The sequence below is a fragment of the Bubalus bubalis genome, chromosome 4 (assembly GCF_019923935.1).
Source record: "Bubalus bubalis isolate 160015118507 breed Murrah chromosome 4, NDDB_SH_1, whole genome shotgun sequence".
NCBI lineage: Eukaryota > Metazoa > Chordata > Mammalia > Artiodactyla > Bovidae > Bubalus > Bubalus bubalis.
In genome coordinates this window covers 93,549,934-93,577,362 of record NC_059160.1, presented here as the reverse complement: position 1 = coordinate 93,577,362, position 27,429 = coordinate 93,549,934, and the positions used below count along the sequence as shown (strand labels likewise).

Sequence of the window (27,429 nt, the reverse complement as noted above, 5' to 3'; positions counted from 1 at the left end):
GTCTCCCGCCTGACTTTCCTCCTCCAGGTGAGCGTCCCTCAACTTTCCAGCCAGCTGCCCGTGATGAGTCGGTATTTTCCTCTGGGCGATTCACAGTTCTGGAAGGGTTTAATTAGGTACTTCCCTGAACATGGCTTATTTTGAGCTTTTCGAGTGCTGAGAGTGAGTGGGAGACTATGCTGGGGAATTCGGAACTGGGAAAACAGCAGTCTCACAGGAAACAAAACAAAACAAAAAAACCCGCTGTGACTCTTAACTAGTGGTCAGCGCTGCGGACGTGTCGGCGCCGCTCTTTTTCCCGCCGCTAGGCGGCGCGCCAGGACGCCGGAAGTCGATCCCAGAACTGCGCATGCGTCCTTCTTCTGCATTGCTCTTCCGTTTACTTTCTTTGAGCTTTGTATTGCCGTTTGTCCCATGCGGCAACCCGTACGCATCCGAATCTAGCCCGGGAACTAAGAGTCAGAGGAGCGGGGCTCTGGGAGTCTGCTGATTCCGGGACGTCCTCGGGACCGGCAAGATGTGCTCCCTGGGGTTGTTCCCTCCTCCGCCGCCAAGAGGACAAATCACCCTATACGAGCACAATAACGAACTGGTGACAGGCAGTAGCTGTGAGAGTCCGCCTCCCGACTTCCGGGGCCAGGTGGTCAGGGCGAGGAGGGAGGGACCTTTAGACATGGGGGGCGGTGTTGGAGGGTATGTGGAAGCAGAGGCAGTGTGGCGGGGGTCAGGGGGGTGGGGCGCGTCGCGGTCCCCAGACTGGAGGATTGGAAACAATCTCTCCCAGGGTGGAGAAGAATAGAAGAGATGGAATGTGTTTTAGAGCTGGGATTGGAGGATGAGTGATGCTGAGGAGCTGTGGGGCGGGCCTAGCGGGGATGGAGAGAGTGGGGGCGAATCTAGGGGATGTGACTATGCAGGAGGACTTCTGAAAAGTTGGAGACAGTATCTGGGACAACTGGGAAGGCCCAACCTGGGGAGTTTTTTCCCCCGAGGTTTTCCTGGCAAGGAAAAGGAAGAGAAATGGACGTTTATTGAACGTTTGTGTGGAAGAAAGAGGCTCTGAGTCAGGTGTTCTCCACAAATGTTTTAATAATGTGATTTAATAATCACAGCATTCCTATGAAATATTATTCTGGTTTTACCGATAAGGGAGATAGGACTTGTTTCCCCAGTTCCACAAGTGTTTCTTTTGTGGAAATGGGAAACAGGGGGGTTCAGTAGGGATCTGGAAAGAACTCACTCACTGTCATACCTCTCATTTCTGGCTATAGTGGATCAATCTTCCTGTCCTAAACCTGACTAAGGATCCCTTGAAGACCCCGGGAAGGCTGGACCATGGCACAAGAACTGCCTTCATTCACCACCGGGAGCAAGTGTGGAAGAGATGCATCAACATTTGGTGAGACGTGGCAAAGGGTCTCCTGGGCCATTGGTCTACAGATCCTGGATGCAGTGGGGTCACCATCTCTCTACCCTGGGCTTCCTGGCTCTCTCTAGCTCAGAGCTGTCTGTCATTCAACACATCAAATTATCAGTCCTTTCTGTGGAACTCAAGGCTGTGCAATGGTAGTTCAGTTTCATCTCCAATGACTTGGTTTCCTTTCTGGTTTAATTATGTACAGGGTTCTAGTGATGATTAAATCAGAGAAGGCAATGGCACCCCACTCCAGTACTCTTGCCTGGAAAATCCCATGGACCGAGGAGCCTGGTGGGCTGCAGTCCATGGGGTTGCTTAGAGTCGGACACAACTGAGCGACTTCACTTTCACTTTTCACTTTCATGCATTGGAGAAGGAAATGGCAACCCACTCCAGTGTTCTTGCTTGGAGAATCCCAGGGACGGCGGAGCCTGGTGGGCTGCTGTCTATGTGGTCACACAGAGTCGGACACAACTGAAGCAACTTAGCAGCAGTGATGATTAAATGAGTAAGTTCAGTTCAGTCGCTCAGTCATGTCCGACTCTTTGCAACCCCATGAATTGCAGCACGCCAGGCCTCCCTGTCCATCACCAACTCCTGGAGTTCACCCAGACTCATATCCATCAAGTCAGTGATGCCATCCAGCCATCTCATCCTCTGGCGGCCCCTTCTCCTCCTACCCCCAATCCCTCCCAGCATCAGAGTCTTTTCCATTGAGTCAACTCTGCGTGAGGTGGCCAAAGTACTGGAGTTTTAGCTTTAGCATCATTCCTTCCAAAGAAATCCCAGGGCTGATCTCCTTCAGAATGGACTGCTTGGATCTCCTTGCAGTCCAAGGGACTCTCAAGAGTCTTCTCCAACACCACAGTTCAAAAGCATCAATTGGTTGGCACTCAGCTTTCTTCACAGTCCAACTCTCACATCCATACATGACCACTGGAAAAACCATGGCCTTGACTAGATGAACCTTTATTGGCAAAGTAATGTCTCTGCTTTTGAGTATGCTATCTAGGTTGGTCATAACTTTCCTTCCAAGGAGTAAGTGTCTTTTAATTTCATGGCTGCAGTCACCATCTGCAGTGATTTTGGAGCCCAGAAACATAAAGTCTGACACTGTTTCCACTGTTTCCCCATCTATTTCCCATGAAGTGGTGGGACCGGATGCCATGATCTTCGTTTTCTGAATGTTGAGCTTTAAGCCACCTTTTTCACTCTCCACTTTCACTTTCATCAAGAGGCTTTTGAGTTCCTCTTCACTTTCTGCCATAAGGGTGGTGTCATCTGCATATCTGAGGTTATTGATATTTCTCCCGGCAATCTTGATTCCAGTTTGTGTTTTTTTCCAGTCCAGCGTTTCTCATGATGTACTCTGCATATAAGTTAAATAAGCAGGGTGACAATATACAGCCTTGACGTATTCCTTTTCCTATTGGGAACCAGTCTGTTGTTCCATGTCCAGTTCTAACTGTTGCTTCCTGACCTGCGTACAAATTTCTCAAGAGGCAGGTCAGGTGGTCTGGTATTCCCATCTCATTCAGAATTTTCCACAGTTTCTTGTGATCCACACAGTCAAAGGCTTTGGCATAGTCAGTAAAGCAGAAATAGATATTTTTCTGGAACTCTCTTGCTTTTTCCATGACCAGCAGATGTTGGGAATTTGATCTCTGGTTCCTCTGCCTTTTCTAAAACCAGCTTGAACATCAGGAAGTTCACGGTTCATATATTGCTGAAGCCTGACTTGGAGAAGTTTGAGTATCACTTTGCTAGCGTGTGAGATGAATGCGATTGTGTGGTAGTTTGAGCATTCTTTGGCATTGCCTTTCTTTGGGATTGGAATGAAAACTGACTTTTTCCAGTCCTGTGGCCACTGCTGAGTTTTCCAAATTTGCTGACATTTTGAGTGCAGCACTTTCACAGCATCATCTTTTAGGATTTGAAATAGCTTAGCTGGAATTTTATCACCTCCACTAGCTTTATTTGTAGTGATGCTTCCTAAGGCCCACTTGAGTTCACATTCTAGGATGTCTGGCTCTAGGTGAGTAATTACACCATCGTGGTTATTTGGGTCATGAAGATCTTTTTTGTACAGTTGTTCTGTGTATTCTTGCCACCTCTTCTTAATATCTTCTGCTTCTGTTAGGTCCGTACCATTTCTGTCCTTTATTGAGCCCATCTTTGCATGAAATGTTCCCTTGGTATCTCTAATTTTCTTGAAGAAGAGATCTCTAGTCTTTCCCATTCTATGTTTTCCTTTATTTCTTTGCCTTGATCACTGGGGAAGGCTTTCTTATCTATTCTTGCTGTTCTTTGGAACTCTGCATTCAGATGGTATATCTTTCCTTTTCTCCTTTGCCTTTAGCTTCTCTTCTTTTCTCAGCTATTTGTAAGGCCTCCCCAGACAGCCATTTTGCCTTTTTGTGTTTCTATTTTTGGGGATGGTCTTGACCACTGCCTCCTGTACAGTGTCACAAGCTCCATCCACAGTTCTTCGGGCACTCTGTCAGATCTCATGCCTTGAATCTGTTTCTCACTTCCACTGTATAATCGTAAGGGATTTGATTTAGGTCATTCTTGAATGGTCTAGTGGTTTTCCCTACTTTCTTCAATTTAAGTCTGAATTTGGCAATAAGGGGTTCACGATCTGAGCCACAGTCAGCTCCCGGTCTTGTTTTTGCTGACTGTATAGAGCTTCTCCATTTTTGGTAGCAAAGAATATAATCAGTCTGATTTCGGTGTTGACCATCTTGTGATGTACATGTGTAGAGTCTTCTCTTGTGTTGTTGGAAGAGGGTGTTTGCTATGACCAGTGCGTTCTCTTGGCAAAACTCTATTAGTCTTTGCCCTGCTTCATTCCGTATTCCAAGACCAAATTTGCCTGTTACTCCAGGTATCATTTGACTTCCTACTTTTGCATTCCAGTCCCCTATAATGAAAAAGACATCTTTTTTGGGTGCTAGTTCTTAAAGGTCTTGTAGGTCTTCATAGAACCGTTCAACTTCAGCTTCTTCAGTGTTACTGGTTGGGGCATAGACTTGGATTACTGTGATACTGAATGGTTTGCCTTGGAAACGAACAGAGATCATTCTGTCGTTTTTGAGATTGCATCCAAGTACTGCATTTCGGACTCTTTTGTTGACTATGAGGGCTACTCCATTTTTTCTAAGGGATTCTTGCCCACAGTAGCGGATATAATGGTCATCTGAATTAAATTCGCCCATTCCAGTCCATTTTAGTTCACTGATTCCTAAAATGTCAGTGTTCACTTTTGCCATCTCCTGTTTGACCACTTCCAATTTACCCTGATTCATCGACCATCCAGGTTCCTATGCAATATTGTTCTTTACAGCATCGGACTTTACTTCCACCACCAGTCACATCCACAACTCGGTGGCGTTTTCGCTTTTGACAGCAAGGAGGCCCTCTGCTGTCTTTCACATGTTGATGTCCTGAACTGGACTTGCACCGCATCTTGGTGTTCACGTGTCTGTTCAACACCCTCAGTCAGATACTCTACAGGCTCCACACACTCAGCACGTTCAGAATCAATCTCTTTGTTTTCTTCTCTATGCCAGCGTCTTCCTTGTGTTTTCCGTCTCCAGGAATGCCCTTCCTAGTCATATAAGAATAAGTGGTTTGAATGTAGGCTTTGGGACAGACAGACAGATTGAATCCTGAGTCTGCTTTTTCCTACCTAGTTTACCTTTGATAATCAACCTTTCACACTCCCTGTTCTCTCATCTAAAAATGCAGATGATAACAATCCCTGTTGTGTAGGGTTGTGATAATAGCTAAGTTAGATGTTGCGTGTGAAGCTGCAGCCCAGCCCCGGCACAGTGTAATCAGTGTCGGATGCTATAATTATCATCTAGGTGTTTCCCTTGATATTATCCTTTACCTTACTAATGTTGAATTAATCCTCCAATCCTGTCCGTTCTATTTCCTCAAGCTCTCAGACTTGTCTTCTTTTCTCAACCACCAGTGGTTCAAGCCACTTTGGCCTTTCTCTAGATTCCTGAAATAGCTTCTTAACCTGTTTCTTTCTCTCCATTCTTGTCTCCCTCTAATCTGCAGCCAGATTGATCTTTCTAAAATGCCTGGGTGATCAGTTTATTCCTTAACTGAAACTCCCTTCAGTGGCTTTCCATTCATTGTCTTCAGGCAAGTCCTGACTCCTTGATCTTCACACAAAGCCCTGACAGACCTCTGAGCCTTAATTGTCTCATAGAGGAAATGGGTAGAATGAAAGGACAGTATAAAGTGTTTGACGTATAGTTGCTACTCATTAAATGGAAATGCTCTTATTTTTTAAATATTTATTTATATATTACTCACTTGGCTGCACCAGGTCTTCGTTGCAGCATGCAGGATCTTATAGCTGCAACATGTGGGATCTAGTTCCCTGACCAGGGATGGAACCTGGGCTCCCTGCATTGGGAATGTGGAGTCTTAGCCACTGAGCCACCAGGGAAGTCCCTGATCTTATTCTGAGTACATGTTTATTGAATGAATGAATGAATGGAGGAACTTAGAGGGGAGACTGAAGGGATCAAAGCTATCTAACTCAGTTCCCTCTCCTCTTCAGGCGTGATGTAGGCCTTTTTGGGGTGCTGAATGAAATTGCAAATTCAGAGGAGGAGGGTAAGTGTGTTTACCTGCAGCCTTCTCTGGTTTTGTGGTTGCCATCTCCCCTCCATATTCTCCATAATTCATCCCAATACCTGTTGGCCCAGCGCCTTTCCCTTCATCCCTGTATTCCTGGCCCAGTTGTCTCCCCTGGTGCTATCTTCTCTCACCTCTACCTACCCCTCATGCCGCAGAGTGGGTGTCCAGATCACTTGTTGGGTGGAAGGGCCTGGAGAGTGCTTGCCCTTGCTCAGCCCTTACCTAGGAGGGTGCCCAGTGAGAGCCCTGTGAACGGTTTAATCACGGCTGCTTCCTCAACCCCACAGTGTTTGAGTGGGTGAAGACGGCATCCAGTTGGGCCCTGGCACTCTGTCGATGGGCCTCCTCCCTCCACGGGTCCCTGTTTCCCCATCTCTCTGTAAGTTTGGCTTCTGCCACTGGCCCTCCCTGCTGCTACTCTCTGCTCCTACCATTTTCTGTGCCTTAGGGTCAGGCTGTGATGGGAAGACGGCAGAGGGTGGGAATGGTCCAGCTCCCCGTGGGAGCTTTGAGGGGATAAGCTCCCTTTGTCCCTGTGCATCCTCTGTCTGCTTTGTTATTACAGCTTAGGAGCGAAGATCTGATTGCTGAATTTGCTCAAGTCACAAATTGGTGAGTGTACCAGCTCTGGGGCTTTTGTTAGAAGGAAGTCCTGAATCTTGAAACTTCTTCTGGGGAGATGGAAAAACAAGGCAGAGACTCCTCTCACCCCTTCCCTGACTGTTCCCCATGTTCTCGCTCCTTCTACCTCCCAATAAAGAAAGAAACAGCAAAAAATGGTAAACGGTCTCATGTGGAAGGCAGCCTGAGCTCTGGGCCCAGGTGTGGTGAGGTGCAGTTCGTACTCTTCACTCTCACTCCTGCCCCAGGTCTAGCTGCTGCTTGCGGGTCTTTGCATGGCACCCCCACACCAACAAGTTTGCTGTGGCTCTGCTGGATGACTCAGTCCGGGTGTATAATGCCAACAGGTATGTGTGGCACACTGGGTGGGCTCTGACTCTTTTAAGTCTCCATCTCTCAGTCCCCACTTCCTTCTCCAGCTCTGGTGCCCCGAGAGTCCTGCAGTTCCTGAGCCGAGTCCGATGGCTCTTTTCAGAACTGGGGTCAGGGAGGCCCCACAGCTGGATGCATCCTCTTTCCAAACCCAGCCTTTATCCTGTCCTCTGTCCCACCCTACCCCCAGGCGCTGGATGGTCTGCTTTCTTCTCTGGGTGTCTGTCCTCAATTACACTCAGGTCCCCTCCCCTTAGTGTCCCTGCTTTGACTCTGTCCCCTCCCATTTCACCCCAGCACTATCGTCCCCTCCCTGAAGCACCGGCTGCAGCGCAATGTGGCGGCCCTGGCCTGGAAGCCCCTCAGTGCCTCTGTCTTGGCTGTGGCCTGCCAGAGCTGCATTCTCATCTGGACTCTGGATCCCACGTCCTTGTCTACCCGGTGAGTCCCAGCAGTCTCTTACCCTGACTCGAGGCCATGGGTTGGTGAGGAGGTCTGGGAGGAAAAGTTCTTTATCCTCACAGCACTTCCCATGGCTACAGAAGCAGACCTAAGGCCAAGGTGGAGGTTCTGCGAAGCGGTAATCTAGAGAAAGGGACAGAACTAGGGGCTTCTGGAATTGTGGGGAGTGTGCACCTGTGGATCATGAAGTGGAAAGAAAGTCTCTTTGGGAGGACTGCCAGATGCAAGTTTAACAGGAGGGAGAAAGGCAATTAATGTAGATATGGAATTAATATGGATTTGAGCTGAAACCAGTGAAAATGGAAAAAGAATCCCCACAAGAACTAACTAAATATAAAACCAGAAACTGGTTCTTTAAACTTTGAATAAAGATTTTGGCTCGCTTTATTAAGGCAAAAGAGAAAATCAAAGTACACTATTTTCAGAATGGGAAAAGAGAGAGAACCACAGATATGGAAGAAAATAGAATTATTAGAGAATATTTTATACATTTAGACCAGCACATTTGAAAATCTAAGGAAATGTTTGATTTTCTACCAAATACGTGTTACCAAAGTGGATGAGTTGTACCACTAAAAAAGATGACAGACTGAGATGATTTTATGATGTTTGCCTAATTGTCAGAGAAAAGATAATCTCCATGTTATTGGAACTAATCCAGATCATAGAAAAATTGGGAAAGCCTCTTGATTTGTTTCTTCCTTTTAATAAACTTTATATGGACGTAATTTTAGATTTTTGGAAAAGCTGCAAAGATAGTACAGAGGGTTTGGCTATACCGTCACACCATTTCCCCCATTGTTAATATCTGATATTACCATGTTACATCTATCAAAACTAAGAAACTGACATTTGAATGTTGTTAATAACTGTAGACTTTGTTTACATTTCACCAGTTTTCCCATTAATGTCCTCTATCTGTCCCATCCTGATTTGTTTTTTATAAAGTTAATGTGACCCTAAAACTGAAACCTGACAATAGGTAGTATAAGAAAGAAACTATTTGAATACTGATTTTAAAATCCTAAATAAAAGACTACCAAATAGAATCCAAAAGCATATTAAAAAAAATTTTTTTTTAACCTAGTGGAATTTTCCAGAAATTAGAAACTATTTACCATTAGGACATATATTAAAATGATTTATTACACTGGCAAATTAAGGGAGAAAAATGTTTGTATTAATAAATGCCCTTGAATAAGCAGACATCCTGCTGAATGCATAAAGTAAATAGGAATACACAGAGATGACCTAAACATAAAGAGTATATACTCAAAATCAGTGGCTGCCATATTAAACTGTGAAATAGGAAATAGTAAAAGTTTTTCCAGTAATGTCAGGATAAAAACAGAGGTATCGTTGCCACCATATTAATCAACAGTAGTTTTGGATGTTCTTGTGAGTGCAGTAAAACAAGAAAAAGGAATGTGGTAAAGTCTTGAGAAAGAAGATAAAATTAATTTTTATTTGGAGATATGATTTTACACCTAGATAAAACAAGAGATTCAACTAAAAGAAACTTTAATCTGGTAAGAAATGTAAGTAGTACCATAATTGGATCCAGGAAACTGAAAAGGTCATAGCTTTCCTTTGTACCAGTAAGAATCAGCTGAGAAATTGTGATGAAAAATATGTTCTATTACAACAGGTCCAGTAATTACTATAGGTTACTAGGAATAAATTGTTAAATTTATTTAATGTTAGACATCTGAAGAAAGTGGTTGAAGAATATTAAAGGAAGAAAAAAGTGAAGTCGCTCAGTCATGTCCAACTCTTTGCAACCCCATGGACTATATAGCCTACCAGGCTCCTCCAGGCCTCCTTCCAGGCAAGAATACTGGAGTGGATTGCCGTTTCCTTCTCCAGGAGATCTTCCTGACCCAGGAATTGAACCCGGGTCTCCCACATTGTCGGCGGACGCTTTACCGTCTGAGCCACCAGGGAAGTCAATGTTAAAACAAGAATATTAAACAAAAGCTTAATTAATGGCGGGACATGCTGTATTCCTGGATAGGAAAATTTAATCATAAAGATGTCAAGTTAAGTATATTTCCGATTAGCATTCTACTGAATTGTTTTTGTGAACTGGAAAAATTGCTATTTAGAGTTTTTATGAAAGAATAAATGTGGAAGGATAGCCATGAATATTTGCAAAGGAAGCGTATTGAGAGGAGACTTGCCTCTAGGTATTGAAATGTTTCATGAAGTCACAGTAATACAAAGATATTGTCATAAGATCAGACAAACAGATCAGTGTATCAGAACAACATTCAGGAACAGATCTAGGAATTTATGGAAATTTAATATATGATGAATTTGGCTTGCATTGCAATAGACAAGTTCAGATTTCTTTTTTTTTTTAGTGGTTTTGACATAATTGGCTATCCATTTAGAAAATGATAAAGTTCGGCCTTGCTTCACATTTTATATACAAATAAATTCCAAGCTGATAAAAAAACTAAGTGTAAAAATACATAATTAAAAGGACTAGAAAAATATATAGGATTTTTTTTTGCCCATTCAGAATGACAGTATTATTAAAATTGAAATGTTTGATAACATCTATTATTAGCAAGAGTAGGAAACATGGCATAGTGTGGTACAAACTTTTTTTTAAAAATTATTTTCTTTATTTTGGCTGCACCTGGTCTTTGTTGCTGCGTGTAGGCTCTCTCTGGTTGCAGTGTGCGAGCAGCTTCTCATTGCAGTGGCTTCTCTTGTTGAGACCACAGGCTCTAGGGAACACAGGCTTCAGTGGTTGCGGCACAGGGGCTCAGTAGTTGCGGCTCCCGGGGTCTAGAGCTCTGGCTCAGCAGTTACGGTGCACTGGCCTGTGGAATCTTCCTGCACCAGGGATCGAACTGGTGTCCCCTGCATTGTGAGGCAGATTCTTAACCACTGGGCCACCAGGGAAGCCCCACAAACTTTTCAGAAAATAATTTGTTGGCATATTTATCTTTTGAAAGGTGCAAGTCTTTTTTACCCACAATTCCATTTTAATACTGTATTCTACACAAATAATGACATAAGTACATAAAGATATAAAGAATACTTTTGCAGTACTATATGTAATAAAAAAAATCACCAACAACTGGTGTCTGTGGAAGCACGACTGAATAAATAATAGTTCATCTATTCAGTGGAATACAGTGAGGCCACTGAAAAGAATGAGATGGATCTCTGTAAACTGATGTATTGTAAAATTAAGAGTAACTTGTAGACTGGTGACCTCATTAGAGCTAAAGGTGGGTGTATAGTTGGGAGGAAAAAGGACAGAGTGGCATTGATAGTAGCCTGCACTTTTTGGGCCAAGTATGTCGCTCTGGAGATTCAGAGCTGACACAGCTGGCAGCCTCAGTTAGTTCCCAGCCTAGTCGGGGAGGTTGCCACACGTGCCATCTTTGATGAACAGAAAATGAGGCAGAGCACCGAGGAGGGAAGCTAACTGTGCAAGGAAACACAGAGAGGTTTGGGAGCACAGGTTGAATTCTGAGGAGTGGCAGATAACTAGAAAGATAAGAGATTGGAACTGTGAGGTGATGTCATGGGGTATCCTGGCCTCCAGGCAGGATGGGCCTGTGGAGAGAGGGTTCTCATCCAGAGCAGAGCATGCATCTCCCCGGCCCAGCACCATAGAACTTTACTTGTCACAAGTTCTTGTCTCTTTTGGACTTCCCTGGTGGCTCAGTGGTAAAGAATGTGCCTGTTGATGCAACAGACACAGGTTCAATACCTGATCCAGGAAGATTCCCACATTCTTCAGAGCAACTAAGCTTGGGAGCCTGTGCTCTATTGAGCCTGTGCTCTAGAGCCCAGAAACCACAACTACTGAGCTCACGTGCCCTAGAGCCCATGCTCCGCAACCAGAGAAGCCGTTGCAACAAGAAGCTCCTCTAATGCAACTAGAGAAAAAACCCACATGGCCACAAGGATCCAGCACAGCCAATAAATAAACGAGTAACAGGAGTAATAAAGTTCTTATCTCTCTCAGGTTTACCCGCTTTCACCCTTTCTGGGCCTCCTGGTAGCGACTGCCCTTGCTTCCTTCTTGTTTTCCTTTAACTTCCATTATTCTTACTCCTGCACTCAGAGGGCCCACAGAGATGGGGCAGTGTTAGCAGGCGGAGGTAAGGGAACAGAGTCACAGGGCTTTCTTCTTGTCTTCTGACCCCACGCCGTCTCCCTTCTGCAGACCCTCTTCTGGCTGTGCCCAGGTGCTCTCTCACCCTGGGCACACACCCGTTACCAGCTTGGCTTGGGCCCCTAGTGGGGGGCGGCTGCTCTCAGCTTCCCCTGTGGATGCTGCCATCCTGGTGAGTTGATCCCCACACCTCTTGGGGTCACTTCAGCTACACCTCTCAGACTTGAGGGAACAGCTGTCTTTGCCTGGTGGTGGGAAGTACACTGGGGGAGGCGAGGAACAGTTATCCATTCACTCTTAAACTTATCCAAGGTGCAGGAGCACCCTGCTCCTCACATGTAAAATTCTGCTTGCTGTTTTCTCCTGTTTCAACCCTCTCCACTTCCTCCCCTCTCTGGTTCTTTGTACCTCAGGGAAGGGGGTCTGTGGGGTTTTGGAGATACTGTCTCACTGTCCCCCCCTCTCCTAGGTATGGGATGTCTCAACAGAGACCTGTGTTCCCCTTCCCTGGTTTCGGGGAGGTGGGGTTACGAACCTGCTCTGGTCCCCAGATGGCAGCAAAGTCTTGGCTACCACTCCTTCAGCTGTCTTTCGGTGAGTGTGGGGAGAGCGGGAGTGGGCAGGAAGGATGTGGAGAAAGGCCCTAGGCTTCTGGAACTTCCAGCTGCACAGCCTTCTGTCCCCATTCCCATTCCCCTCAACCTGGGACTGACAGGCAGGGAGGTCTGAGCTGTGAGACCTGCAACTCTAAGCTGTGGCCTGCTTCTCTGGCAGAGTCTGGGAGGCCCAGATGTGGACTTGCGAGCGGTGGCCTACCCTCTCAGGGCGATGCCAGGTAGGAGGGAGTGTGCAGTGCAGGAGCTGGGGAGGAGGTTGGCTGTACTTGCCCCCCACCTCCTCTACTTCTCTTGCTCCTGTGCGTCCTTCCTGTATTCTCATAGACCACCCTTTTCCTGCCCTTTGCTCCCTGACCCCAGACTGGCTGCTGGAGCCCCAGTGGAAACCGCCTGCTGTTCACCGTGTTGGGGGAACCGCTTATTTACTCCTTGTCATTCCCAGAACGTTGTGGTGAGTCAGGGGCAACACTTCCAGATGCACAATAGCTGGGGTAGTCAGAGGGAGGAAAGAGCCATCTGGAATATGCTGCTTTGAAGGAAAAAAGGAAGTAAAGAAGCTCGGAAGACTTGAGAGGCATTGATGCCTGTGATGGGGAGGAGACGGGGAACCGGGGGCGAGGGGCCCTTTTCCTACACTTAAGAGCACCTGCTCTGATCCACAGGTGAGGGAAAGGGGTATGTTGGAGGCGCCAAGTCCGCTACAATAGTAGCAGATCTGTCTGAGACCACCATACAGACGCCAGATGGTGAGGAGAGGTAAGCTGGGTGGGTGAGGAAAGGACGGTGAGACAAGGCTGGGAGGGACCACGCAGAGCCTGGCAACCTGCTGTTCTCACTTGTAGACTTGGGGGAGAGGCTCACTCCATGGTCTGGGACCCAAGTGGGGAGCGGCTAGCTGTGCTCATGAAAGGTAAGAGGTGGAGAGGAAGGCCTCTGCTGAGGCTGCACCATCTTCCCAGCAATCAAGTGTATCCATGTCCTGGCAGCAGTTCTGCTGTGCCCCTGCCCTGGGATTCGGCCTCCAGAGTTCCTTCCTATCCCTCGTCCATCTCTTATAGGCAATCCTCGGGTCCAGAATGGGAAACCAGTCATCCTCCTTTTTCGCACTCGAAACAGCCCTGTGTTTGAGCTACTTCCTTGGTAAGTGCTGGGTTCCTCACTGGCCCTCCCATACCAAACCCACATCCCACTATACCTGCCTTCTGCCTCCAGCTGCCTGCTTACCTTCTCTTCTTTGTCTAGTGGCATTATCCAGGGGGAGCTAGGAGCCCAGGCCCAGCTCATCACTTTCCATCCTTCCTTCAACAAAGGAGCTCTGCTCAGTGTGGTGAGTAGGCCAGCTTCTGGGCTGCAGGAGTGGGGAGGAGCTGAGGGCCATGGCTGCTGGGTGGCTCTGCCGGGAATAGCCCTTCTCTGGGCCCAGGCTGACTTTGCTCCCCTCTCTCTGCAGTGCTGGTCCACAGGCCGGATCACCCACATCCCTCTGTACTTTGTCAATGCCCGGTTTCCACGCTTTAGCCCAGTGCTTGGCCGAGCCCAGGAGCCCCCCGCTGGGGGTGGAGGCTCTATTCACGATCTACCTCTGTTTACTGAGACATCCCCAACCTCTGCCCCTTGGGACCCTCTCCCAGGGCCACCCCCTGCTCGGCCCCACTCCCCTCACTCCCACTTTCAGTAATAAAAGTGTCCTTTCTTGTTTTCCACTTATAAATTATGAGACTTGGTCTTTTCCAGTGAGTTGCACTGGGGTACACTGAAGGAAAAAAAAGACATGGACTTTGGGTTTAAATCTTGGCTTTCACTTTTTAGTCACTCCTTGTGAATCTGGTCATTATTTACCCTTAAGAACTGGATAGTTTTCAAATGATTTGAAAGCAAAACTGAGAAAATACGTAGCACCAGCTCTGGCACATAACAGATGTTGCACTTTCCCCAAATTTAAGCAAGCTCCCAGAATAGTGCAGGGCAGTAATAGAACATTATTTGGTCAGCATGAGATGGGAGTTTTATTGGATTATGGGATTTGGGGCAGGCATAGGTGCTGGGCGCTGGGCCAAGGTGGCACGGGCCATGCTCAGGGCACCCTCTCGGGTACGGTGCCCACCAATGAAGCCGCTGGCATGGACAAAGATGCAGCCAGGAATTCCACTGATCTGGTCCAGGGCCTCATCCCGAAGACCCCGCCATGGCTCTAGCAGGGGCAGCCTACGAGTGAGCAGAAAGAGGGAGTTGGTGGGGGCAAATGGAGGTCGTGAGGAACTGGGAGAGGGGGAGCAGAGGCCTAGGTTAGTGGCTGCCTCCTCTGATGGGGCTGAAACATGCCTGAAGGGCTGCAGGGTGGACCCCTAGGCCCTCACCTGCTCTGGAACGAATGGGGCTCCTTAGGCACACACTGCACCCGCCACTGTCCAGCCTGGTCTGTGTAGATAACAAAGGCGATGGTCCCTGCAGGGGACAGCCCCGATTCCAGCTGATAGAGGTGCTCCTTCCAGGGGCAGCCACCCTTTTCCAGTTCTATTATCTCCCCGCTTGGGTCCACCTGCAAAGGAAGTGGAGCTGGCACAGACGGCTCAGGGTAGGAGCATGAGCCCCAACAGGCCAGCAGCCTGCCAGCATGCACTCTCCAGGGCCACAGTGCCTCTTCCCAGGTCCATACCTGGAACCTCTTGGCCAGGGCCTCTTCCACCAGGGCCCGCGCTGGCAGCCAGCTGTTCTGGTAGAAATCTAGTCTCTGTAGGAACTCTTCTCGAACCAGGTCCATTGCACGCTTGAACCCAGCCTGGGAATGAGAACCATGGTGCTGGCCCGAACTTCTAATTCTGCTAGGGCTCAAGAGGCCAAGCCCGCTCACTTCCTCCCCTGGTTTTCACACACCTCAGTCTCTTTTCCCCAGGCCCTCCTTACCTCCGTGTCTTGGTTGGGCTGGTTCCAGGTGGGATTAAGCCGAGCAACCCTGGCGCTCAGCGTGGTGGTCAGCAGGTACCGAGGCTCTCCCTCCTCCCACTGGGAAATCCCATTATCCACCGCATCCACTTCCTCCACGAAGTTTTCATACATCTAAGGCAGCAGTAGGAGAAAGGCTCTGGAGGGCACTATTTGCATAAAGCTTTATAGATCTCAAAATGTATGCATATACAGTCTTTCATCTTCACAAAGATCCTGCAAGGATCTCCCAACATCACTTGGACGACGAGAGGGGTAATTGCAGAGCTCAGCAACTTCCTGAAAGGCAGAAAGTATACAGCGCTAGGGCTGAATTCAGATCACCTGATTTCTGGTCCAGTGCTTACTCTGCTGCTGCTGCTGCTGCTGCTAAGTCAATTCAGTCGTGTCCGATTCTGTGCGACCCCATAGACGGCAGCCCACCAGGCTCCCCCGTCCTTGGGATTCTCCAGGCAAGAACACTGGAGTGGGTTGCCATTTCCTTCTCCGATGCATGACAGTGAAAAGTGAAAGTGAAGTAGCTCAGTCGTGTCCGACTCATAGCGACCCCATGGACTGCAGCCTACCAGGCTCCTCCGTCCATGGGATTTTCCAGGCAAGAGTACTGGAGTGGGGTGCCATTGCCTTCTCCAGTGCTCGCTCTACTATAGCTCAAAGCCCGAGCCAAGGCCAGCATGTGTGGGGAGGGGGCTGCTGTGTTCTGAACAAGGAAGGTCTTGAGTTCCATGATGGGCTCTGTGGGGTGGAGCCTCATGGCTGAGGGCAGGTGAATCTCCAGCTGGGCTGAGCAGGCTATTCACTGATCCACTTAATGAGCTACAGGAGGGTCTGATCAAGCACACCCATCAAGTGGGAGAAGATAAGTACTAGACATGAAGGGCTGGAATGTGGTCCCGGGGCAGCCCATGATGTATACCACATGGCATCTCCTAAGCCTAAAGAAATGGTAGGATGCCTCAAGAATCTGGGGGAAGAAAAGGACATGGGATATCAGTATTTAATGCAAAACTGCCTTACAAAATAGGCCTACATTTAGACACATCTGTGGTATGTAGAAAAAGTGCTACTCAGGAGAGCTGGAAAAGAAACTCCTCTCTGCCCAGCACCAACTGGTCTGAACCCCCAACCCGAGGCTCCGTTAAAACTTGGGTGCAATTTTAATATCCAAAACATACAAACAGTCCACCAGGACTTCCCTGGTGGTCCAATGACTAAGATTCTGTACTTACAATACAAAGGGCCCAGGTTCAACCCCTGGTCAGGGAACTAAGATCCCATGTGCTACAGCCAAATAAATAAATAATGAATATTTTTTAAAAAAACAGCTCATATAACTTAACATCAAAACCAAACAACCCAACTGAAAAATAGGCAGAACTGGATATTTTCCCAGAGAAGATCTACAGATGGCCAAAAGGCCATCAACATTACTGATTATCAGAGAAATGCAAATTAAACCACAATTGAGATATTACATCACACTTGTCAGAATGGCTATCATCAAAAATACCACAAGGAACGCATGTTGCTGAGGATGTGGAGAAAAGGGAACCCTTGTACACTGTTGGTGGGAATGTAGATTAGTGCAGTCACTGTGGAAAACAATATGGAAGTTCCTCAAGAAGTTAAAAATAGAACTATCATATGACCCAGCAATTCTCCTGGGTATTTATCTGAAACAAACAAACAAAAATACTAATTCAAAAAGATATATGCACCTCAATGTTCACAGCAGCATCATTTGCAATAGTCAAGGTGTGAAAGCAACCTAAGTGTCCATCAACAGATGAGTGGATAAAGAAGATGTAGATACAACAGAATATGACTTAGCCATAAAATGAAAAAAATAATGAAAATTTGCCATTTGCAACAACATGGGTGGACTTTTAGGGTATTATGTTTAGTAAAATAAGTCACAGAAAGACAAATACTATATGATATCAGTTATATGTGGAATCTAAAAAACTAGTGAATATAACAAAAACAAACTCACAGACCTAACAAATTAGTGGCTACCAAAGGGAAGAGGGAAGAGAGGAGGAGCAAGATGGGGTTGGGTTAAGAGGTACAAACTGCTGCTGCTGCTGCTGCTAAGTCGATTCAGTCGTGTCCGACTCTGTGCGACCCCATAGACGGCAGCCCACCAGGCTCCCCCGTCCCTGGGATTCTCCAGGCAAGAACACTGGAGTGGGTTGCCATTTCCTTCTCCGATGCATGAAAGTGAAAAGTGAAAGTGAAGTCGCTCAGTCGTATCCGACTCTTAGCGACCCCATGGACGTCAGCCCACCAGGCTCCTCTGTCCATGGGATTTTCCAGGCAAGAGTACTGGAGTGGGGTGGAGGTACAAACTACTATATGTAAAATAAGCATATCCCTGGTGATCCAGTGGCTAAGACTCCAAGCTCCCAATGCAGGGGGTCTGGGTTTGATCCCAGGTTGGGGAACTAGATCCCACATGCCACAGTTAAGACCCAGCATAGCCAAAAAAATTAAATAAACATTAAAAAAGAGAATATGCTTAAAATAAGCTACAAGAAAATACTTTATAGCACATGGAATATAGCCAATATTCTATAATAACTGTAAGCAGAGTGTAATCTTCAAAAATTGTGAATCACTATGTAGTACACCAGAAACATAATAAAACCTTGGGTATAATTTAGTTCAGTTGCTTAGAAACCCCTCAGCAGTAGAAGGGAAAATTGACCTAGGCAGTCTAAAACCTATTCCAGAAGCTCCAATTTAAACACTCACATTTATTCAACTCTTTTGGATCACACTAATGCTGTGTCATAGAGGAAACAGACAAGCCGAGACAGAGAACTGAACTCGACAGCCCATCTGCAAAAAATAGAGTTGACTGAATCTGAAGTTTGTCTTGTGAACTTCACAGGAGCAGGGTCAAGTAGCTGACCTCAGAATCATGGATCCAAGTGCATGCCAGGGCCACTAGCCCTTGTTGCTTCCCCAACCACAGGCACCTGAACTGCCTGCAGGGGGCGCTGGTGGAACCTGAAGAGATTTTCATAATCAAACCCTTCCCAGTTTCCCAACTCTCTGTGCCTTTGAAAACAGCGGTGCCTGAGATATGCTGCCCTCCACCTTCAGGGCAGCCAGCACCTCAGTCACATGCTGCCAAACGTAAGCAGCCTGGTCTACTTCCAAGTTGTTGAACAATTGTTTTTTATGTGTGTCAGAGCATGCTTTACAGTTTTCAAAGCCCTTCCCCATACATTACCTCATCCATGTCTCACAACCACCAGAGAATGGAGGCAGGAGAGATTACCCATCCCCCGTGAGGAGACGGGCTTGACTGAGCCAGAGGACGGTGGGCCAGCACGGGTCAGGAACCCTGACCTGAGCGTGGTCGTGTTGCTCTAGCCCACGGGGTGGAGATGCACGTGGGGGGCATCTCTGTCCTTAGGTCCCCACCTTGTCATACAGGGTGCCCACCATGCCGTCCTCTTCGCTAGTGCCCAGCAACTGGGCCAGCAGCTTGTGCCCGAAGTGCAGATAGATGAGTCCCGCACTGCTCAGCTTGGTCTGCCACGGCTTCCCAGGGGACAGGGAGCTCATGGTCTCTGTGAAAGACCTGAGGAGCACAGGGAGGTGGGGCTAACGCCAACCGCCCCGGCTCAGCCACCGCGTGCGCACGTGCAGGCACAGCGCGGTGGGGAGGCTGGGGAACACCGAGGGAACTGGGAGAAAGCCTGGCTGGGGAGGCTTTGGCTTGTCCTCAGGGGTTAACACAGACTTGAGTTTGGAGTCCACATGCATCCATTGGGCTTCCCTGGTGGCTCAGATGTCATCTGACAAGGATTAACTCGGTGCTTACAACATGCCCAGACTTTGTTGTAAACATCAGAGATGAAAAAAACTAAGACTCTGTCCCTGCCTTCAAGTTTATCTTCCTAAGGCAGATGGACAGGGATACACGGGCACACATGGCCACAAACCGCCCCCCACGCACACTCACATGAGCAACCAAAGGAATGCTCCAGCCGGTTGTAAACAAGGAAAGGGCTCAGGGGAAGAACCTTCAGGTCATTCCTGGAAGATGAATTAGTGGGTGTGTGGCAGACACATAAAGGGGGAAGGAGAAAAGGCATTCCAAGTAGAGGGAACGTGTATAATGCCTAAGAGAAAGGTATCCATGGAACCGCAAGAAAGCAGCTTGGGATGGGGAATGAGAGGCAGAAGATAAAGCAGGAGCTGGACCAGGGCAGGCCTTGAATGCTACACTTCAGAGTTTGAAGTTTATCTGTAGGTAAGGAGGAGCCACTGAGAGACTTTAAGCCAGAGCATGTCAGAAAGAGCACTGTGCCAGCCAGCATGGGGAAGAGATCCAAGATCACCTGCAATGTTCCAGGTGAGTGAGGAAGGCAGGGGCTTGAACAGCCTTGGGACAGAGGGTACGGAAATGGTATGATAGTTGTTAGAACAGTAGAAACCACAGTAAATACCAGTCCATTAGAATCACCAAGGAAGCTCATTTTTTTGTTCTAATGATTTTAATTATTAAATATTAAGTAAACAAAAAATACCTATAAAATACTCATAAGGTATAAAGACTAATAACAATAATGTCCCAGAAAAGATTCAGGAAGAAGCAAAACTAAATAAATAGTTGATGCAAACAGATAAGACATATGTGCTAAACTGTACACAAGAGCATGCAAGGCCATGATGAACACAAAATTCAGGATGCCGCTTACTCTTGGGGGATGTGGGGGATGGCATGTGGAAGAGGCACACAGGTACAGGTGCTAAGATAATGGTAATGGTCTATTCCTTCGGCTGGGAGATCGGTTCATGGGTGTTCATTTTATGTTTTATATACCAGAAATATTAAATATATTGTTTTACATGTCAAATATGGCACACTTTTTAAAAATTATATAAAATCATCAGAAAAAAGGAAGCACTCAATTACGTCAAGTGCCACAAAGAAGTCAGTTAAGGTGAGAGGGTTAAAGTGACAGGTCAGTCAGTTAACCCTCAACCAGCAACCTGAGCCTGGCATTGCGGTCACTGGTGCCCTTTTCACCAGCATTTCAGGCAGAGAGACTGGAAAAGACCCGGCTGAATGAATGATAGGATGGATAAAAGGAATGAACTCAAAGAAATGTGGAGCCAGGGTCAGCTCTTCTTTTGAAGAATGCCTGAGAAGTGAGGGTGAGATTAGGTCGTACACACGGGGAGCATTCCCTCTCCACATCACTAATGAAAAGTAATATGTATACTTACATAAAAAAGAGAAAGATAGGGAGGGAAGGAGAGAGAGAAAGAGAAAAACAGACTTAAAACCTCCTCATGATACCCGAGAATAACCACTTTAAACAGTGTGGTGTATGTGAGGGAGGGGGTCATGGGTTTTTTTCAGTCCCTTGTTTTCTTTTCTTTTTTTTTTTTTTTTATGAGAACATATTTTATTGACATATGAATTCACACACACTTATCCATGTCCCTTGTTTTCAAGATGGGAGATGTGTAAACAGAGTTTCTTTCTTCAGGTAAGAAGTAGAAACGCCGATATACAGAGTCCCAGAGCAGGAAGTGATACATGGAAAAGGGGCAAACAGAAAGGTTTCCTGAATTGGAAAGAGGGAGTTGATTCAGGAGTGAGAAACTGAGGAAGTACACGCAGGAAAAGCTCAATTTCTTTTGAAAGAAAAGAGACAGGATCGCTCACTGACAAAGTTTGATGAGGTAGCGCCTTGAGGAGAGGGAAAAGGATTGGAGAGGTACTTGGGATTCTGGCCTATCCGTGGACAAGAACGATTTACCAGGGGTAGAGTGTCAATGACAAAGAAGACAACACACAGCTGAACTATCACCACCCACCACAATCACGTGGGCCAGCAGTCTGAGGTAGGGTAGCAAGGGCACAAGAATGGATTAATCCCTGCTGGGGCATTCAGTAAGGTAAGGATAAGGCTGGTGGGAGAAAAGCCTGACTGAGCCAAAGAAAGAAGTGAGTCGGGAAGGGCCCCGGGGTGACCAAGGGAGGCCACGGCAGATGCGAGGGCTCAGGGAAGCACAAAGCCAACTAGATGGGTGCAGAGTAGGTGGCGCACTGGAAGCATGGGAGACAGTAGTCCCATGGGACTCAAGGATGAGGCGGTTCCCTTCGCTGACAGGAGCCACGGCAGTGGCCTGGGGCACTGAGAAAATTAAAGAAATGGTAGTGAGTACTCACCTCTGGTGATGGTCATATCGGTGTCTCTGAGGGTCGTATTCGCCACCCACGTCTACCACGATGTCACAAGCAGCCAGTTTCTCGGGGTCTCGGGTCCGTACAATCTCTGCCTCCTGCAGGGGACACAGGAGGTGAGGGGGTTGCCAGGGTCGCACGGGTAGGGGATTAATGTTGGGCTTTCAAGGAGCAGAGGAGGGGAGAGGGGTGCTCGGGCGGGACACCCTTAGGAGGACGCGGTTCACCCCGGAGATTTGGCGGCAGCCTCCGGGTCAGTTTGCACGGCCTGTACCCACCCGGTACTCCGGCAGGAGGCGCAGCAAAGCGCACGCCAGCGCCTCATCGCAGTGGAAGGTGCCATTGTGCGTCCCGATTCGGGGCGGGGCCATGAGGTGGCTGCGGGGTCGTTTGGAAGGTGGGGCGGGCTCCAGGCTGAGCTTGAGATGCGGGCTCCGGAGAGGTGGCGGCGGCAACAGCACAGGCAGGAAACCGCGCAGAAAGCGGTGGCCCATGCAGCTTTCTACACGAGGAGTCAGTAAGGGAGCCGACCCGGAAGGGGAAGCGCCTGCGCAGCCCCACTTCCGGTTGCCAGTTGTTCCTATGGCAACGGCCCGCGCAGAGAGGGCCTGCCGCCAGCATTGAATTTTTTTTTTTTTTTTGCTTTTATTTTACCCAGGGCTGGACCACTGCTTTGCCACCTGGTACCCAAAGTTGCATTAAACACAATGCTGAGAGGTCATACCTTGAAGCTTTTTGATGGCATTTTCCATCTTCTCAAATTTCTATACCACAATTCTTTTAATTTTTTTAAATATAAATTTAATTGGAGGCTAATTACTTTACAATATTGTATTGGTTTTGCCATACATCAACATGAATCCGCCACGGGTGTACACGTGTTCCCCATCCTGAATCCCCCTCCCCCCTCCCCATACCATCCCTCTGGGTCATCCCAGTGCACCAGCCCGAAGCATACTGTATCACCAGCATTGAATTTTGACTCCAGTTCCTCACAGATTCCCAAGTGAAGCCTCCAAGATGAGCACTGCATCACTCCTGCTTATCAGGCTCCAGGCAGGGGCACACCCTCTCACCACCACCCTCCCACCTCCTCACCTAATGCAAGAAAAGACCACCACTCTGCCCAGCTGGCTCATTTATTAGCATTAAACACAGACCCTCTTCTTTCCCCATTCCAGGAAACCACGTCCACAAAGTCCCAGGCCCCAGAAGCAGGCACCCTCTGCCCCATTTGTGAAACAAGCTCTCAGGCCTTGGCGGTAGCCTGAGCTGCTCCCAGGGTTGTGAGCTGCTGAATCTTCTGGCTCATCATCTCCATGACAGCTGTGGAATAAAAGAAGAGTCAGACCCTGGGCAGGAGCTGAAGGGGAGAGCCCAGAGTTAAGGAAAACTGACAGGCAGACTACTACAGTTAATTAACTTTCAACACAGAGATTCACTGTAGACGGCAAACACAACACCAATTTAGAATCTAAATTGTCAATAATATGAGATGTGAAAGTCGCTCAGTCGTGTCTGACTCTTGGTGACCCCATGGACGGAGGATCGGCTCCTCTGTCCATGGGGATTCTCCAGGCAAGAATATTGGGGTAGGTTGCCATTTCCTTCCCCAAGGGCTCTTCCCAACCCAGGGATTGAACCCAGGTCTCCCGTATTGCAGGTGGATTCTTTACTGTCTGAGAGACCAGGGAAGCTCGTATGAGAATACTATGAGAACCACTGGGATATAAAAAGGAAAAAAATACAGTTTCAAATGAGTCACATATACCCAGAATATAATAATGTGGAAAAGATGTTTGCTTTTAGAACAGTGGTTCTTAATCCTGACTGTATATCACACAGGGAGCTTTAAAAAAAAAAACCAAAAAAAACCAAAACACTGTTCTCTGGAATCTCACCCTACTGATTCACAGTTGATCCTTGAACAATACCTGTTTGAACTGTATGGGTCCACTTACATGTTTTTTCCCCCCAGTACTAAATACTATAGTACGACATGATCTACAATTGGTTGAATCTGCAAACTTGAAACCAAGGATACAGAGCGGTAGACTATAAATTATATTCAGATTTTCTTCCACTTCACCAAGGTTTGGCACCCCTAACTCCCACATTGTTCAAGGGTCAACTGTAGTTGGTTTGGAGTAGCCCAGGTTTTCAAAAAACTATCTGCGTGATTCTACTACGCAGCCAGGGCTACAACTGCTAGTAGTTGGCTGCTACTGCTGCTGCTAAGTCGCTTCAGTCGTGTCTGACTCTGTGCGACCCCATAGACAGCAGCCTATTAGGCTCCTCTGTCCCTGGGATTCTCCAGGCAAGAATACTGGAGTGGGTTGCCATTTCCTTCTCAAATGCATCAAAGTAAATAGTGAAAGTGAAGTCGCTCAGTCATGTCTGACTCTTAGCGACCCCATGGACTGCAGCCTACCAGGCTCCGTCCATGGATTTTCCAGGCAAGAGTACTGGAGTGGGGTGCCATTGCCTTCTCCGAGTAGTTGGCTAGTTATGGCTATATTTCTTTGCTGTGTTCATTTACATGCACCTGCTCCCTCATTCCATCCCCATTAAATAGGAACTCAAACACAAAAATACATGATTTCCTTTCTCTAAATTTCTCAAGCACCAAAGGCAGTGGGTATGTTAGACACAGAATCTAAGGAGTAATGCATCAAGATACCAATCAAAAAACCACGGTTTTAATCCAGCAAAGGGGATACTCCCTCCCATGGTTCACACTGCAATCCATGTCTGTTATCATGGAGGCAGAAAGGGTCTGAAGAGGTGTCCAAGGCAAGCTTACCCTGTTTCATGGCGTGCTTCTCCTGCAGAGCTGGCTGGATTTTTTCCATTTGCTTGGTAAGGAAGTCTATCTTCCTCTTGAAGAAGTCCTTGGCATCCTCAGCTGTCTGCAAGGTCAAAGTGAATGAGAGGTAACCCATTCTGTACGCTAACTCTCCCCCTCAGAGATGCATTCTTATGTTCCCTTCCACTCACCTTCTCTACGTAGTAGCCAGTTCCCACATCGATAAGCACATGTTCCACATCATGTAGCTTCCCGGGGACATACATCTGAGAAGCAAGGATTAAGGGAAAACTAGCCCAGTATGAGTCATGATTCCCTGTCAGCCAGTTCAGCTTGACCTACCAACACCCTCCTTTTCTAAAAAGGAGGCAGGAATTCCCTGGAGGTCCAGTCACTAGGAGTCACTGCTTTCATTGCTGGGGCTTGGGTTCAATCCCTGGTAGGGGAACTAAGATCCCACAAGCCATGGGAGGGAGTCAAAAAAAATTAATAAACAAACAAAAATTTAAAAGGAATAAGCTACAAGGCACATCTGAAGGCCTACAAACTCCACATGAGGAGAGACAGGGAAGCTGGTTCCTTATGGAGAAAAATCACATGTGCTGCTCTTGTTCTGATCCCATCTGCCATCCTGCAAGCAGTTCTTACAATTCTTACCATTATTCCTTCCAGAAAGACTAGATATTAGAGCAATTAGAATGATAGATCATTAGAATGACAGAACAGGATGATTTTTTCCTGCTGCTGTTGAGTAACAGAGTGAAAAGCCAGCCTCACATTCTCTTTAACACTCCCAGACATGAATTAGCTAATTCCCGATGGATTTAATGTTGATTATTTAAGTAATCCCTGCTACACTGCTATTCCTGTGTTTCCTTTTCAGCCTGTCCATTCTCAGGTAGTTTGCTGCTGCTGCTGCTAACTCGCGTCAGTCGTGTCTGACTCTGTGCGACCCCATAGACGGCAGCCCACCAGGCTCCCCCGTCTCTGGGATTCTCCAGGCAAGAACACTGGAGTGGGTTGCCATTTCCTTCTCCAACGCATGAAAGTGAAAAGTGAAAGTGAAGTCACTCAGTCGTGTCCGACTCTTAGCGACCCCATGGACTGCAGCCCACCAGGCTCCTCTGTCCATGGGATTTTCCAGGCAAGAGTACTGGAGTGGGGTGCCATTACCTTCTCAGGTAGTTTATGGGTGCCCTATTGCCGTAACTTGCTCACTCAAGTAAAACATTCAACAGCTAAGACATAATCCAGGTTTCTTAGTAACAATAGTTAGGAATAAGAGCCATAATTAAACTGAAATTGAGGATTAATAAACAGAACCCCTTTGTTTCCAAATCCTCTATTCTTCTATTGCTTATGTTTTCTAAGTTACAGTAAAAATGTAAACCACCAGTTCTACCTTCCTACTAGGTTATATCCTCAAAGAGCAAAGGGAAATAATCACACCTCAATTCTAAATACATATATCGGGGTGCTCACCAAGCATTAATTAGTTTCTGGCCTTAGGTTAGACAGCAGAGCTAAGCTTGTGTTAATAACGGTCTCAAAACCATCTAGGCACTCTGGAATAATCAATATCTCCCGCCCTTTTTTGAAGGTTGTTAGGTGTGAGGGAGAAAACGAGAGGGCAGGGAAGAGGCTCCTGCGGAAAGGATACAGAACTCGTCAGTGGGACAAGTAATTCTTTCCCTGTGAAAGCAATTAAGACAAACATGTGGGGAAGGTTGGCAGCTCCAACTTTTAAAGGGAGTTTCAAAATGGCACGGCGCCCGAAAACTATACGAAAAGGACGAACATAGGGGCAACAGGAGCAGAAAAATATCCTGGACATTTCAACTCTAGATAAGCAACATGCAAAGGGCTCCTGCAGCGACAATACGTAATAATGGACTGCTCTCTCGTCTCAGGTAAGAAAACTGGATTAGGAGGCGGGAAGAGAGAAGCCGGCTCGCCGCATCTCCCAGGTTCCCTTCGCACGCCTACTCCGTACCCTCGTTGTTTTTCTTCAGCACGTTCAGACAGTCCTTGGCTTCCACATACTTGGTCTGAACCACCTTGAGCTGGGCAATGGACGTGGACAAGAACTCCACTTCCTACAGAGAACAGGAATGAGGGTCAGGGTTGGGGCTCGCGGGAGAAGCGGGCACCGCCAGAGAAGGGGCGGGTCCTGGGACGGGGTGGGGATTTCGCCTGGGAAGGGAATTCTCCCCAAGAGGGGAGGAATGGGGAGCAAGGAAGTACGGGCTGGGGGGGAAGGGAAGTGAGGCGGGGAAGGGGTACTTTCGGAGCCTATTCCCACCTGGTCCAGTTGGTTCTTGAGCATTTCTAGCTGCGGCAAATTCAGCTCGGTGATGTTAACTGACTGCGCCATGTTGGGAAGGAGGGCTTATGAAGCGGAAACCCTCCGTGAGAGCAACGCTCTAGCCGTCTTCTGCGTATCTCGATGGCTACGCCTGGAGGCCTCGCAGCGCTAGACATCTCTATGGTCCTTCAACCCGGAAGAGAGGGAAACTCGCGGCGGGGCGTGGGGTGCGGAATCTTCGGCATGACTCCCCTTGGAATAGAAAGGGCTGCGGCGTTTTCTTTTCACAAAATATCCCAAGCCTCGCATAATCAAGTTCTAACAAACAGGATCCTTATGCTCAAGAAACTTAATCTTACTCAGGCCTTGGGACTTCTCTGTGGTCCAGTGGTTAAGAATCCGCCTGCCAATGCAAGGGAAACGGGTTCCATCCCTGGTGCGGAAAGATCCTACATGCCAAGGATCAACAAAGCCCCTTGTGCAGCAGTTGCTGAGCACCGCCCCCGCAAGGGGCAGCTACTGAAGCTTGGGCGCCTACAGCCTCTGCTCGGCAACAGAGAAGCCACCGAAATAAGCCCCCACTCCCTGCCACTAGAGAAAACCCGCGCAGCAACGAAGACCCAGCACAGACGCACAGATACACTATAACCACAGCCGTGGTATAAGCCTGGTGACAACAGGCAAGGAAGAAGCCTGGGAAGTTCAAGGAGCAAGGGACAGGGGGGACAGTAGCGTTATGAAAGGGATGTTTCGCGCAGATGAAGCAGAGTCTGGCGGTTGAGAGAACAGGAAGGAGGCACGTTATCACCCGGAGTACAGCAGTAGCTTTATTAATTAACACAGTGTTTTACCATGTGCTAGAAGTGAAG

General features: G+C 47.5%; 3 protein-coding genes across 4 annotated transcripts; 1 reads left to right on the top strand and 2 right to left on the bottom strand.

Annotated features, from left to right (window-relative positions):
- Positions 1-361: 361 nt before the first annotated feature.
- On the top strand, positions 362-14,003 carry AAAS (aladin WD repeat nucleoporin). Of its 2 annotated transcripts, XM_006046643.3 has the most exons (16): positions 365-640; positions 1,272-1,399; positions 6,000-6,055; positions 6,367-6,458; positions 6,645-6,691; positions 6,949-7,047; positions 7,370-7,513; positions 11,727-11,847; positions 12,145-12,269; positions 12,450-12,510; positions 12,653-12,743; positions 12,955-13,048; positions 13,135-13,202; positions 13,351-13,432; positions 13,535-13,619; positions 13,743-14,003. In XM_006046643.3, exons 1-16 carry the CDS (start codon positions 518-520, stop codon positions 13,968-13,970), a joined length of 1,644 nt encoding a protein of 547 aa, XP_006046705.3. In that variant the 5' UTR covers positions 365-517; the 3' UTR covers positions 13,971-14,003. The 2 variants fall into 2 exon arrangements, with proteins under 2 accessions (XP_044797725.1, XP_006046705.3); XM_044941790.1 differs by lacking the exon at positions 6,949-7,047 and having other exon boundaries at positions 362-640.
- A 271-nt stretch (positions 14,004-14,274) lies between these two features.
- Positions 14,275-22,006, bottom strand: MYG1 (MYG1 exonuclease). Its single transcript, XM_006046645.3, has 7 exons — positions 21,728-22,006; positions 21,435-21,547; positions 18,668-18,827; positions 15,197-15,349; positions 14,949-15,071; positions 14,650-14,831; positions 14,275-14,497 (listed from the first exon to the last, which is right to left on the bottom strand). Exons 1-7 carry the CDS (start codon positions 21,941-21,943, stop codon positions 14,299-14,301), a joined length of 1,146 nt encoding a protein of 381 aa, XP_006046707.2. The 5' UTR covers positions 21,944-22,006; the 3' UTR covers positions 14,275-14,298.
- Positions 22,007-22,572: 566 nt separating this feature from the next.
- PFDN5 (prefoldin subunit 5) lies at positions 22,573-26,718 on the bottom strand. Its single transcript, XM_006046641.3, has 6 exons — positions 26,558-26,718; positions 26,249-26,351; positions 25,916-25,947; positions 24,447-24,521; positions 24,253-24,358; positions 22,573-22,775 (listed from the first exon to the last, which is right to left on the bottom strand). Exons 1-6 carry the CDS (start codon positions 26,627-26,629, stop codon positions 22,699-22,701), a joined length of 465 nt encoding a protein of 154 aa, XP_006046703.1. The 5' UTR covers positions 26,630-26,718; the 3' UTR covers positions 22,573-22,698.
- Positions 26,719-27,429: the final 711 nt, after the last annotated feature.

What these genes read in the sequence shown, in the direction of transcription:
- PFDN5 (XM_006046641.3), bottom strand. Translation starts at nt 26,629, where the DNA reads ATGGCGCAGTCAGTTAACATCACCGAGCTGAATTTGCCGCAGCTAGAA. An exon ending in TCAAGAACCAACTGGACCAG is followed by an intron (nt 26,352 to 26,557) that starts GTGGGAATAGGC and finishes TGTTCTCTGTAG; the next exon opens with GAAGTGGAGTTCTTGTCCAC. An exon ending in CTGGCTACTACGTAGAGAAG is followed by an intron (nt 24,359 to 24,446) that starts GTGAGTGGAAGG and finishes TTGACCTTGCAG; the next exon opens with ACAGCTGAGGATGCCAAGGA.
- AAAS (XM_006046643.3), top strand. Translation starts at nt 518, where the DNA reads ATGTGCTCCCTGGGGTTGTTCCCTCCTCCGCCGCCAAGAGGACAAATC. An exon ending in CCCACGTCCTTGTCTACCCG is followed by an intron (nt 7,514 to 11,726) that starts GTGAGTCCCAGC and finishes TCCCTTCTGCAG; the next exon opens with ACCCTCTTCTGGCTGTGCCC. An exon ending in GTGTTTGAGCTACTTCCTTG is followed by an intron (nt 13,433 to 13,534) that starts GTAAGTGCTGGG and finishes TTCTTTGTCTAG; the next exon opens with TGGCATTATCCAGGGGGAGC.
- MYG1 (XM_006046645.3), bottom strand. Translation starts at nt 21,943, where the DNA reads ATGGGCCACCGCTTTCTGCGCGGTTTCCTGCCTGTGCTGTTGCCGCCG. An exon ending in AGCCCAACCAAGACACGGAG is followed by an intron (nt 15,072 to 15,196) that starts GTAAGGAGGGCC and finishes TCTCATTCCCAG; the next exon opens with GCTGGGTTCAAGCGTGCAAT. An exon ending in CCCCATTCGTTCCAGAGCAG is followed by an intron (nt 14,498 to 14,649) that starts GTGAGGGCCTAG and finishes GCTCACTCGTAG; the next exon opens with GCTGCCCCTGCTAGAGCCAT.